This window comes from Procambarus clarkii, chromosome 70 (assembly GCF_040958095.1).
Source record: "Procambarus clarkii isolate CNS0578487 chromosome 70, FALCON_Pclarkii_2.0, whole genome shotgun sequence".
Classification (NCBI taxonomy): Eukaryota; Metazoa; Arthropoda; class Malacostraca; order Decapoda; family Cambaridae; genus Procambarus; species Procambarus clarkii.
Genome location: NC_091219.1, coordinates 17,588,703 through 17,603,420, shown reverse-complemented (window position 1 = coordinate 17,603,420; position 14,718 = coordinate 17,588,703). Strand labels below are relative to the sequence as shown.

General features: G+C 37.7%; 1 protein-coding gene across 1 annotated transcript in view; it reads left to right on the top strand.

Moving 5' to 3' along the window:
* Window positions 1–2,217: 2,217 nt before the first annotated feature.
* Window positions 2,218–14,718, top strand: part of trx (histone lysine N-methyltransferase trithorax) — an 87,632-nt gene continuing 75,131 nt past the window's right edge. Inside the window, 2 exon segments of the mRNA XM_045770304.2 lie at window positions 2,218–2,456; window positions 10,614–11,648. Coding sequence (XP_045626260.2) covers window positions 2,295–2,456; window positions 10,614–11,648 — 1,197 coding nt within the window. The 5' untranslated portion in view covers window positions 2,218–2,294.

Genomic DNA, 14,718 nt, shown 5'->3' with positions numbered 1-14,718 from the left:
AACTGGGCCATCTGTACACACTTGTCTCCGTAGGATTGGAAACTCCTTGTATCCTGGGGTAAGTCTGCCAAATTGTTTTTACAAAGTGTTGGGTTCTAAGCTCATCGACAGTGCCACAGATCTAAGGGCTGCCAGTTTCATATTCCAACACCCCAGTGTGTTGGTCCAGAGGGGAAATGTCTGCAGTATCCCTCGGTTCCTCTCCATTATCTGAGGAGCTTAAAGAGGTTCACAAGCTTTAATCATTCATTGTAAAAAAAACAAAGTAGAATAGAAGGGTGGTAGATGATGCAAATGACTTTAATCTTGCATTGGCGGGACCCTTTAATGTGTGTGGGGGATCCTTTAATGTTCGTCGAATAATGTTTATTCGAATTCTTTTCTATATAGCTATATGGGTTCCCCATTCCAAGCAGTCATCTATCACGATCGTTAAAAAAATAAAATATGCTGTACTTTATTACCTCCATAGACAAGACACTATACAGCAATATCGAAACTTAATTATATTTAACGTTCCAGTCCCCGATAAAAAAGTCATTTTTCGAAGGTAATAAATTTGTAACATCCGAAAAATTAAGGAATTATTCCATATCGGTCTGGCGATGGTGTACGCTGAAAATGGCATATGAGAAGAATTAAAAATAACCAGCTATCATTAACAAAAAGTTAATATGACTCCAAGATCGTTGTAACTGTTTTGAGAAAATTCATACACCTTCAATCATACCAGTGTACACAATTCGTCTTCACGTGTAATATAATATGGCAAAAAAATGCACGCTCTGGATGAAACGTTGCTGGAGGAGCAGGATTGCATCAGCCTGGTGAAGTGTGCCGTGTTTGTGGAGTAATGTTACCCAGTCTACCCATGTACCCACCCCACACAAGGCATACACCCACCTGCACGGCCCTCCACCTACCCAGTACCCGCACCTGCACACCACTGCTGCTCTCAAACACTCTTTTAATTCATCCTTGTCACACCAGGAACAGCATATTACCAAGACTCAAGTCTCAGCCATGGCCATTGTGAAGAATGATGATTTAATGTCTTCATCTGTTAATTTCGCGGCTTTACATACAGACATATCATTTAGAATGAAATGTTAAATATATTAAATGATCATACAAAATACGTAATCCGGCCACTCCCTATATATCGTATTCCATACTTTATATTGTGAGATGACTAAAAATCCATTGTTAAAAATTAACCACACAAAAGAAAAATTGTATTTATTAATTAGAAAGTATATTAACAAAATCAGTTTGATCCTAAGAAATTTAAAAACTATAACACGATTAATATTATAATGTCTTCATTTATTACAATACACATTTGCATGGTAAACGTTTACGAACGTTGTGTACTCTATTAAGATTTAGAATCCTATTCACCACCTATTTGAACTATTACCTCTAATCATTAGGTTAATGCTACTCTTAAGTTCATTAACAATTATTAACATATTTACACTATTATTCTGATGAATTAATAGAAAAACTCATAATTATTATATCAAACGTACTTATTATTTCATATGTTTACATTTCGACTTTCGGAACGTTTGGTATTAGTCCGTCTTCTGTATTTCGAATGTCTTGCAAGCCGATAACTGGTGCAACAAGAGCAACATGGGTTTCTGGCCCCTAGTTTAGTCACTTTAAATCGTACAACTGGCCAGACATGTCTTATTGGGAATGACGCAATGTTGCATAAGATGATGTGAAATGGAATTTGTGTTTCTTTTCGGAGAAATCTTTAGAAACGTTTTCTGAAACGACGATTGTTTACAAACAATTGCACGTGCTTTTAGACATTGGCGTCTTACGCTGCATAAGAAGCCAAATTATGGGCAAGTATATAAGGTTGGATATAACGATGGGTGTAGTTGTGAGTGGGTTGGGTTGCGTGTGTGTGTGTGTGTGGGGGAGGATAATGTGCGGCGCCCCTGACGAGGCCCCCCGCGACCCCCCGCGCCCCTCCTGGCCGCAGTTTGGCGGGCTCCTGCGCGCACCGGCCTTGTGCGCCTCCACCTTTCACCCCGCGACCTCACGCTCTTCCAAAAACTCTCCCTCCTTATTATCTACCTCATTATCCTCTATATCCCTCATATTATATCAATAAACTATATATTTTTATTTTTTGTATTTTATGCGTTTTTTTAAGCGCATGTATTCAATTTAATGAGGGTGTTTTGGAGAAGTGAAGAACGTTACTGGAACTTTAAGCAGTTTTTATCACGCGGGAACAAGCACCTCAGTTTCCGTTGCATTAAGTTTATGTGACCATGGCGAAATTCAGGTTCCCAGGCAAAGCTCTTAAGTTAAACACAAGAAAGCGGGTGCGATATCGAGGAAGTTACACAGCCAACACACCCGAGGAGCTATACACACGCAGAATACGAAGAGGCCTGGACCTGTTTACCCAAATATTCGGCGAGTCGGATGAGGTGAGCGACCAAATGGGCCAAGTCCGCCTCGAGCCTGCCTCAACATGGCGCCAACTCCCACCGCTTGCAATCAATAGCATGCAATATACTCTCCCTCCCGTTGGCTTGCACGCTTCTCCGTGGCTTTGGTGTCGGTGAAGCCTGACCCCAGTGATGTTGGTTGGCTGGTGCGGGTAGGCTTGGGATGGAAGCCATTTTCAGGCCCGTTTTGAGAGGAGTGAAGCCGCGAGCGCTCTCCATAACATTGGTGCTGCTGGCCACTCTGGTCTTGTTTTGCTGCTCTTGTCTCGAGGAGCTGTTCAATATGTCGATTACTAGTTCTTAGAAGGAGCAGCAACGTGGAATTGAGCGTGTCAGGCGAGTTGAGGCAGTTTAAACACCTGTCAGTTATCATTTGTGAAGCATCATGATGTATACAACTCCACCAAATGTTATACGTAAATCTTTCACTATTTCAGACTGGTTTGCTTCATTTAGCACCAAAATGCATCTTTGCAGAGATTTAGTAATATGGTCGAAGGTGGATATTTGGGAAGAGTTCAAAATTTGTCGTATTTAGTTTCAAACTTGAAATAGTTCATTACTAAGTACAAACTTTCTTATGACTTTGAAAACTGTTGGGGTAGTATAGTCCAGCACTAGTATAGGCGGGATGTTGATTAATATTAGATACAAGTTGGGTATGGGTTAATGATCTTAGCATGAGTGGTGCAAGGTGCTGCTGAAGAAATAGTGTTTACCTGCTGAATCAGAGGTACACCATACAGTATTTTTCATTTAAAATTATTTATAATCAGATTTATTCATATTAAAAATTCATATTTTTATGTATTTCATAGTGCTATTAGTTCCCTCGTAGACCTGTGGGCATTGCATTTATTGTTTATATTATAACATTAATTTATTATAATATTACATTAATTTATAACCAAGTATAACATTTGCATAAGGCCAGAAAACAATACATACACTTTTGTATTGTGAAAAGTGAGTGCATTATATATAGCCATATTTCCAGCATTGCTACCAGTTGGCAAGTTCTATAAACTCCTGGAATTAGAACTCTGTTACCTAACTTTATCTTGCCTAGCCTAATAGCATGTCACAAAGTTTAAAGTAAGTGAAAGCATAAGTAATATGTGACTACATGTTAATATTGTTAATATTCTTAGTTCTAATAATACAATTAATATTGGTATAATCTTATTTTATTTCATGATTTAGATGAAATTCAAATAGAAATACTGTATTGTACAGTATTCTTTAGGTCGCGCTAAATTGTATTGCTTGAGTGAAGCCTGTCTACCAGACATAAACACAGGGTTTTAGGTTTTCAGCAATATTAACAGTAATTGGGAAGTTCACATTTAAAATGTTAGAAATCTTGTGGTCTCCGTGGTGTAGTGGTAAGAGTGGTCTCCGTGGTGTAGTGGTAAGACACTCGCCTGGCGTTCCGCGAGCGCTATGTCATGGGTTCGTATCCTGGCCGGGGAGGATTTACTGGGCGCAATTCCTTAACTGTAGCCTCTGTTTAACGCAACAGTAAAATGTGTACTTGGATGAAAAAACGATTCTTCGCGGCAGGGGATCGTATTCCAGGGACCTGCCCGAAACGCTACGCGTACTAGTGGCTGTACAAGAATGTAACAACTCTTGTATATATCTCAAAAAAAAAAAAAAAAAAAAAAAAAAATGAGAGCCAGTAAAGGATGGTTTATCTTTCAATAAATGAATATAGAGAATTTATAAATACTGTAATTTTTGAGAGTCTTGGTTTAGCCAGTTCAAGTTAGATGCATACAGTATTAGAGGTCTGGTATTGATGTGAAACAGAGTAGGGTAAAGCCACTATTCTGATGTAGGGTCAGAAAATATTCTTACAGCACCTGCCCCACTGCATAGAATGAACACAAAAATGTCTGGACTGGGCCATGTGGAACTTGAGCCCCGAAATCAATGCAAATCGCCTGTTTTGTAACCTGATTACTTTAAGACATGCATTGGGGCAGAATTACCGATTGCTACTACTAGCTTCTCTATCAGTAATACTGAGGTCAGTTATTTTGATAATGATCAACTTGATAATGGTCCAAGATGGACCGAAACGTTGTCGTCTCCTCATTTTCTGGTGTGTTGTTTAGTCTTCATATCTTTAGCCACGTTATTGTGACTCATCCTCTGTGCCGAAGTCAGTATGACTTATTGTTATACGTGTTCCACTGTTCATTGGAATATGAACAGTGTCTGCAGTTCATATTTCTGGACTGGTGACTCTTCTTGAGGTGGATCACTGTATACTGTACATTGATAGGTATAGAGTAATATGTATCGCCATGAATATATGGAGTAAATTTTTCTCCTGGACTATGTTAAGAACTAAAGTTAATAACTGGTTTGTAAGCTATTATGGTAGACCTTTCATCTCACCTTCCCTCTTGCCTTATATTGACTCCCTCTCTCATTCTTGCAATGTCATGATTTACCTGATTTTGCCTGATTTTATATGAGGGCTGCTATAACACTAATGGCCTCAATGAGGACAGGGAGCCTTTGACATGCTTATCAAAGCCCCCCCCCAATTTGTCTGGATTTTATCAAGATGGACTTTAAAATTCAGCAGTACAGTATTTTGGCATTTATGGCTTTGGCAGATAGGTGGTTCCAAGGATTTATAATGCCATGGGTGAAAAAGCATCTCCTGTTTTCTGTCCTACATGGTGGATTGTTGAGCTTGAAACTGTTGACCAGAAACTTTTTGTAACACAAAAGGTGCAACAAGGTTAGTAGGCAGGGCATATAGAGCTAAACCTCTTCCCTATAAAAACTGATAGGTGAGTACATACGGTTTGAAATGTCATTTTAATTCCATTTCACGTGTGGGGGTTGGGTTATTTGTTTCAGCCATGTAATTGTAACATTCACTTAACATGGTGGACTTAATAACCATCCAAACATTGGATGGGTGGGTGGCTGGGTATATGAATAGGGTGATGGATGAAACTGTTGCTCCTTGTCTGTAGTACATCTGATCTTTGAAAGAGGTTATCTGGATCAGTATCCTCCAAATTGTTCAGTTTTTTCATTTAAATGAAATCAGCCCTATCATGTCTGATTTGTAGTGTTGTTAGCTCTGTGGCCCTCAACCATTCCTAGTATGAGAGTCAACTTAGTTCTGGAATGATTTTTGTTGCCTAGTGTTGAACTTTTTCTAAAGCAGCTGTATGTTTCTGAAGATAGGTCTCCATGCTTGGATATAATAATCCAAGTGGGGGTACACAAGAGATTTATATACAGTATCTTGATAAGTGTCTAGGAGTTTAGAAACTGTAAAAGAGTAAAAACTGAATTATAGTTGTACTGTATAAACATTTATGAATAAAGCTTTTTAAAGTTTGAATTTCAAGGCAATCTACTGTACGTAACACTCATTAGACCAATACATAAATATGCAACACTGGCATTGCAACCATGCATTGTGAAGAGTAACACGAAAAGTTTAAAAAGTACAGAAGTTTGCAACAAGATTAGTGCCAGAGCTAAGTGGGTTAAGCTATGTGGATAGCCTAATGGCACTAGATCTCACAACCCTTGAAGATAGAAGAAATGGAGGGGATATGATCTCAACATGTAAGATACAGAAGGGAATAGATAAGGTGGACTAGTACAGCATCTTGAAATTGAGAGGAAGTAGGATGAGAGCACATAAGTAAAAGCTGGAAATGTAAACAGGTACAATAAATGTAAGAAAATACTTGTGCTATGTATGGTGGAATGCACTGAAAAGTTGTGGAAGCCACTTCCATCCACATTTTAATGCCAGATTCAACAAAGAATTTGAAAGTCAAGATAGTTAAAATTATACTGTAACACAAAAGGTGCAACAAGGTTAGTAGGCAGGGCATATAGAGCTAAACCTCTTCCCTATAAAAACTGATAGGCGAGTACATACGGTTTGAAATGTCATTTTAATTCCATTTCACGTGTGGGGGTTGGGTTATTTGTTTCAGCCATGTAATTGTAACATTCACTTAACATGGTGGACTTAATAACCATCCAAACATTGGATGGGTGGGTGGCTGGGTATATGAATAGGGTGATGGATTACTTGGTTAGTGAATATATATTGGTGGGGGAACCAAGTGTGAAAATAAAAAATAATAGTTAGCACTCAAAGGTAGAGCCTATTAGGCCTGTGGCAGACCAGTCATCATAAGGGTGGTTAAAATGACCATGCCTGGAGACAGTAATTACCTAAGTGTAGTTACAGGATGAGAGCCATGCTCGTGGTGTCTCGTCTTTCCAGCACTGTTGTATAATGCTTTGAGAGTACTGACAGTTTTGGCCTCTAGCATCTTCTCGCCTAACTTGTTCCAACCATCTAGCACTATGTTTGCGGTCTGGACCTGGTGACCGTCAGGACTCCGGCGGTCATCCCCACAACCTGGCCATGACACTTACTATGTCCGACACCCCATGCTCAGTGTTACATGTCATGCATACAGGTGTTTATATAGATTGTAATATGGTTTTTCTTTTGTGAATTGGTGTGTATACAGGTGATGTGAAGAGTTAATTTTATTATTTTGATGCATACGTTACTATTCTCCATGGCAGTCTCTGCAGGCACACCATATTGCACCTAGTATTACCCTTTCTAGGTATTTTCTAGTTTGCCATTATAAAGTTAAGATATCTTACATCTGCCTGAAAGCAATAAAATCCCAATTCTTAATTTTTAATGTCTTATTTCGACAAATATTACTGTATTTTCCTTATGATTCTGCTTGGTTTGGGGAGTAGAACCAGAACCCACTCCATGTATAAAGAACATGCACCTGGATAAAAAAAAAAAGTCAAATATTTTCTCTGTTTATTTTGGATTTTGTTTACTGTCATTGTGATATATGCAGATGCTCTGGTGATTTGTTTTGGTGTTTTACTGAATAATGCTGGAAACAAAAGTTTTGTAAACGACTTATGGCTAGAAACTGGTGTGTGTATCCTGGAGGAATCTGCTATCGGGAGGTCCACTGTACTGGCAGTGTTAAACATATATCAAACTGTTCACAATAAACCAGAGGTTTGATAAATGTCGCAGTACACATTGTACTGTACCTGCAAAACTTGGAAGAACCGATTAACTTAATGTATCAATGTGAAAATTGGTTCATGATTGCCAATGAAATAGTTATGAAGCAGGTATCAGGTAGGAGCCATGAGGATTTGAACTGCCACACTTGGCACTCCCTAGAGGATTCAGTTGAATCCCAGGTAGCATTGCTTTAAGGGGGCCTCAGATTCCAATTTGCCCTAAAAATTCAACAAATGAAAACTCGTTCGATTTCAATCAAACTTTTTTGACAAGTTCTCTATGAAAAGTGTTTCATCTGGTCCAAGTTTCAGCATCGTAGCATAAATAGGAAGGGAGAAAAAAAATATTGAAGTAGTTGTGAAAATTATGCCAAAATGGTCAAAATCGATTATCAATTAAAAGTGTCAACTGAAATCATAGCTATGACTCTTTGCTATCACAATAGTATATATTAAACAAATATTATAATTAGTTTAATTGAAAAAAAATTTAAGACAAAAAAAAAGCATTTTTTTTTTATTTATTTTTTTTTTTTTCATTTTTTTTCGGGCGATTTGCATCAAACTTACACACCTGACTGTACGTAAGCCTATCTGTAAGGACGCCAATTTTCTCCAAAATTGGTTGATGTCAACCTCAGCCACAGATTTTAGAACCTTAGACTTTATTCATTTCTGTTTTTTTTTCAATTGACACAAACGTTTACAAAACTGATTCATTTTTTATTCAATTTACATGAAACTTACACAGTATATGTGGAGGGCATGTCTCTACATTGGAGAGTTTTCATTTTTCTCTAAGTTCATTTATTGATTTTATAATAGCAATAAACATGCCATATTTGCAAAAAATATTTTGGGAACTTTGAACATTTGTATTAGGAAAACTAAAGATGTTTTAGGAAATTCTATATCTCAAGGTCCTTTATTATATGCTAATGTGTCAGAAAAGTGTCATAGAATAATTATATCTGAAACGTGTGTTCTGAAGTGTGGACTTGAAAATGTGTAAAAAACGTTGAAAAAAAAAAAAATCCCTTTCTATTTACGCTGCAGTACTGAAACTTGGGACAATTTCAGCACTTTTCATATACAACTAGTAAAATAATGATGGTTGACATTGAACAACTTTGAAATGACCAAGGTGACGCCCCCTTAAACCATGTTGTGGTGTAGATGTCTAGGGCCTGGGCTTGGGAGTAATAACCCCAGTTCTCTGTGGTTGTTAATACGAGGGTTAACCATGGTTGATTTAACTTGGTAAAGGGAAGCCATGTTAACGAGATAGCTTATGGGAGCTTCCTACTTTGGCTCGATCAGAAAGAGGAGTGTACTTGTACCTGTAGAATACAGTAGAGTTAAATACTTTTTGGCATTTAGTATTTTACCAAAGGATTTGTGCATTGAAAATATCTCGTTAAGTGTTTCGATGAATACAAATATTGAAGTAATGTACTGTACAGTACTATACTTAGTATGTAGAGTACATAATTTTTAAGAACTACACTGAAGTCATTTAATTTTGTTGTACAGTATCTACAATTTTTAGAAATTGCAACAATTTATTAATATTATTGCTTAACCTTTGGACCGTGTATATTGGGGGCCTGGTAGTGAAAAATATTCAAATTATGTAAAAACTTGGAAAATGTTAAACAAATCTCCAACTTATTGGCTTCAGTGTCAGGTAACTTTCATCAAAATATTTTCAGAAATTTATTTTAGATGAACTTTTAAAGAATAAGAATGTTTTGTTGATAAGGAGAAAAGCTCCTAATAACTGAAACTGAAGGATTATGCCATAATAGAGATGCAAGTACCTGTGTGACTCTCAAAGGAGGAGAATAGTAGTAAGGAGTGTTCACAAAATGGATATGCAGCTGGTGCCTTTTGTATCATTGTTGAGTAATACATAATGACACAAATGATAATGAATCACTATGTTAATATGCTGTATTTTGTTATATATCATATAAATACATTGTCCAAAGTTAATGTTACTTTCATCAATGTCTCAATTTTTTTTTTTTTTTTTTTTTAAGATTTTTTTCTCCTTTGTTTATTATCTGATTTTGTTGTAACCTTTACATCCTGGAGAATGCATATGTTTCCCTAACTATGTGAAGATAGAATGAAATTAGTCAACAAATAAATCAGTCACAACTCGCAAAACTTGGGACTTTTAATTTTTTTTTGGCTGAATTTTTCTCTGACTTCAAACTATTTTCTTTGTCTGTTTAGGTTGGTTTGATAATTAGGGACCATATTAGGGCTTTTTCACTTACATAAAGTATACCCTAAATATATCCCCTAAATCATTATAATTATTATAATTATCCCTATACAGTATTTTTTGGGGGGGGGGGGGGTATTTTTTTCTTGACTTCATTTCAACACACATTGACCTACAACTTCAACATTTTCGAGTACAAATGCCAAACAATGTTTATTAAAACATACAATTAAATTAACGAATTAAAACTACCATTATCCATTGTTGATAACTTCAACTTCAATTATCTCTGAAACTAGAGTTTCAGTGTTTCATTTCATTTCTGCACTTCTGGTACGGTCTTCATTAGGTTAATCTACACATTCTAGTAATTTAGGCTTTTCCAGTTCGTAACTTTGTGATGAGTATAGTTACTGTACTTGCAACCAAGGGTCATTTGTCTTATGGATATGGAAATACATACAGTATAATCAATTTTCTTTAATGTAAAATATTTGTGCAGTTTTTCATTAAGGATATTGCATAAATTTAAGTAAATAGTAGTTTACATTGTTAGTACTGTACTGTACTCCTTGTTGACCATTTGATGGCACAACCAGAAGCAAGTCCATTTAACAGGTTGTCTGCTTCCTTGTATTTTCCCACTTAAAGTAGAGCCTATGTGCATAGCCTACCAAAATTATACACATTCTTGTCAGTTTTATTTCTTGCTGCAATTAGATGATAACTGCTTCACTGATGTGCTGTCCAGACAAGCATGTGGAAAACATTCAAGGAATGTTACGAGTGCCTGCTGTAGGTGTGGTGTATTCATTTGTTTTTATTTGTTTCAGGATGAAGATGGCTTTGAGGGTTTTTCGTCAAGTTGCCCAGAGGGACAGGATGTCAAAATTACAAGAGCAGCAACACCTGAACTTTCTGTGCACAGAGGGGGAAAGAGGATGGCACAGAAAGTGGATCAGGCTTGTGTAGTTTTGGAGAGTGAGGGTTTAGTGACTCGAAGAAGAACAAACATTGTAGAAATGGCAGTGAAAGAATTGAGAGCGAGTGCAGAAAAAACGAGAGATTTATCTTTAAGTGGAGGAAGAACAGACAAAGCGGTGGGGCTTGTGGAACCTGTGAGTGATAGTAAAGCAGTAGATGCAGCCCCACCACCATCCTCATCATTAGAAAGTGATCAGCATATAGAGGGAACAAAGACTATAGTGGCTTCACTCACAAGCCACGTGGCTCGAAAACAGACCAATCATAGAATAAGTAGACCGCCAACTGTAAAAACTGCTTTAGCAAAGAAATTATTAGCAAAGGCAAAGAAAAAAATGCCGTCTCTTCCAGCGATTGGAGAGAAAAGTCCGAAACGGTTCATTCTACCGACTATGAGTGTGAGATCATCCAGAATTATAAAACCCAACAAAAGGTTGTTTGCAGACATCACAGACATCTGTTCCACTAGTAGTTCACTCTTGACTGATGTTAGTACTGAACCAAGAGAGGATACCATAAATGTTCCAAGTAAAAGACTTGTTAAACTGACTCGCAAAGGTCGTGGTTCTCATACACAGTTCCTGTCTCTACCTCGCTCACGTGCACAGGGCAAGAACTCTTTATCTGGGACAGAAGGTGTGGGGCGTGATCGTATGCGACGAACTATTTCCCTTTATACTGCGTCCATAACGGGTCCTAGCAAAGGGCAGGTTGGGAGACCTCCCAAGCGCTTGTTGCGTCGCTATGAAGCCCCTATGCAAGAGATTGAGGCAGAGGTTCCCGATTCTCCACAGCGATGTGATCCTAAAGAGTCGAGAGTTAAAGAAAAAATTGAAAAATTGCTTCGTTCCCCATGGGATGACAGATTAAAGCAATCTGGGAAGGTATGTATTTTATGCAGTAATGTACTTATGATTTGTAAAAGATTATTTTACAGTAAAGTAGCTTTGTTTTTGCTACTGGGTAATTTATTTTAAAACTAGTTACAAAACAGGTAAGAAATAGTACACATTTTAATGCATACTTGTATATCATTTTTAGCATTTGTGATTTTGTAGAAGATTAAATTAAAGTTAAATGTTGAAGGCCTAGGTGTGAGGGTAAGTCTCAGAATTACAGTACTGTATATGGGTTTACTGTAAGATAGAAATAAGTATACAATTGTGCTAATGAGAAGGATAAGCAATGTAAATTGGCTGAGAATATTCCCAAATATTCTAAAATTCCTCGTAAAATTTAAAGTGCCAAAATTTTGTAAGAAATATTAATACAATTGGTTTGTGTGTGAAAAAATTGGAAAATAAGTGACAATAGAATAGAGTATTATAAGAGTGAAGTAAATGGAGATACAAGAAACAAGCAGTAAATGTATTGAAAGACCTCTTTATGTGGGGAGCTTCGGTGGCTTTCTGTAGCTAGCCACACTGAAATAACCACACATGTCACATCAACCCCAGGAGCCCTTAATAGCTGACCAGAGGATAAAACCTGGTCCCCCTCACAAAAGTGCAGTATGTTGTTTAAGGCTGCAACAAGCAGTGGCATCAAGAGAAAACATGCTCTGATAATAGATCATCACAACATTCAGCTTATAAAGGAAGATTAATCTGGAATGTCTCCTGTGTAGTGGATAGAGGTGCAGAGGAATATGTCCAAATTTGAGATTGTGATTCTCTCTCCTGAGCAAATTTATAATGCCAATGAAACAAGTTTGTACTGACATATGTTAACCCAACCAAACCCAAACTAACATAAAGACTAAACCAAACACAAGAAGATGAGGAGATGACGACATTTCGGTCTGTATTGGACCATTATCAAGTCGATTGCGATAATGGTCCAGGACGAACCGAAATGTCGTCGTCTCCCCATCTTCTGGTGCGTGGTTTAGTCTTCATATCCTCAGCCACGTTATTGTGACTCAATCTCCAAACTAATGTAAATAAACCCAACTAAACCTAACCACAGCTAACCTAATCAAGCTATCTAAATCTAACCTAACCAAACCTAGCCAAACTTAACCAAACCAAACTGAGCCAAACCTAACCTAACCAAATCTAAACTGATCCAAATCTAACTGATCCAAATCTAACTGATCCAAGTCTAACCAAAGCTAACCTAACCAAACAAAAACCCAACCCAACCCAATCCAATCCAATCCTGTACGGGCTGCCAGAGCCGGTCGGACAGCATGCTGGACTTGTGATCCTGTGGTCCTGGGTTCAATCCCGGGCGCCGGCGAGAAACAATAGGCAGTTTCTTTCACCCTATACCCCTGTTACCTAGCAGTAAAATAGTTACCTGGGTGTTAGTCAGCTGTCACGGACTGTTTCCTGGGGGTGGAGGCCTGGTTGAGGACCGGGCCACGGGGACACTAAAGCCCCAAAATCATCTCAAGATAACCTCTCAAGATAACCCTCCCCTCAATATCTAGGCCTCAACCCCAAGTTAAAAACAACCATACTCACCTACATATTACTCCAAGATCATAATTATTATTATTATATGTAGAGAAACATGTGGACACTTGGTGAGTAACCATATATAGTGTTGCTGTATTACCAGTATTCTGTGGTATTTTGTGTAAAGTATCTAGTGAAACAACAACGTATTATGTACTTTTGTACATAAAATTTTTATTTTTCGTGCTGAGGGGTTGAATTCGACTACTTATCCACTATCAGCACTTCAAGAAGTGCCGGACCAACCAGGCTGTGGTGGATATGTGGGCCTGAGAGCCGCTCCAAGCAACAGCCTGGTGGACCAAACTCTCACAAGTCAAGCCTGGCCTTGGACCGGGCCTGGGGAGTAGAAGAACTCCCAGAATCCCCATTAAGCAGGTATCCAGACACAAGTACATATCCAATCGCAATTGGGCCCAAGGTGTCTGGAAGGGAGGATGTTGAGTACCAAGATCAAATAATATACTGTCATACTGTCTGATATCATATATCGGATGTCACCCTAACCCCACTGGACTTAAGTAACCATAGACCTATGCATAGGTCTATGCACCAGGCCCTGATTCCTGAAATTCCATATTCATCAAGAATTGTAAGAAACCACATTGGTTAAAACCTTTAACCGATAGAGGCTATAGGTTTATGGCATTATCCCCTACATACTTAAAACAGTGGAAATAGCACAGCTCCATAAAGGAGGGAATAAAGCAGAGGTAAAAAGTTACAGAACTAACATCGTACACAAAAATTCTTTAAAAAAGTGCAAAGTAGTAAGATCATTAATGCTATTTTGCACATCTGCCGTGCCTCCTTGTCTCGTGTGGTGTTTATTCCTGTGTGCAGATTTGAAACCAATCCATCTAATATTTTCAAGCATAAATTATGTATCTCTCCTGCCTGCACTCTAGACAAGTAGTGTTAAGCATAAGAATAAATAATGACTAGGCAACTTGGGTCAGATGTAAAGTACTCGTACAGCTGTGCAGATGTAAAAGTAGTATTGTTTGTGTTATTGGGAGTTGGGATTTAGTTCACATAATCAAGAAAGCTGTTAAAAATGAGGACTTTGAAGGCTGCTTATAAGTAACGGACCTATGTACTTTGACAACTGTTTCAAGTGCTACCTTAAGTCATTAATGTTTAGATGTATTTGCTAGAAATATCTGGGGACTATTTTCCTCTGGCTATCACCTCAGCAAAAGTTGATGATTTCCCAGCGGATACAAGAATCCTGTATCTGTTGGATGAGCAACTTTTTGGTTGCAGAATTTACTGTTAATAATAATTTATTAATGGTTGAAGGTGCTGCAATGTTAAGAAGACAATGGTTTTGGAGTGATGTAATTAGGTCAATGACACTAGAGAATGGCTGATCAATAATCATAACTCATGGCTTACTTGAATAGATATACTGTACTGTATTTGATTATAATTTCATATTTTCAATTATCCATTTGTTTATGTAGGATAATTGATTATAGTGTCATCATTC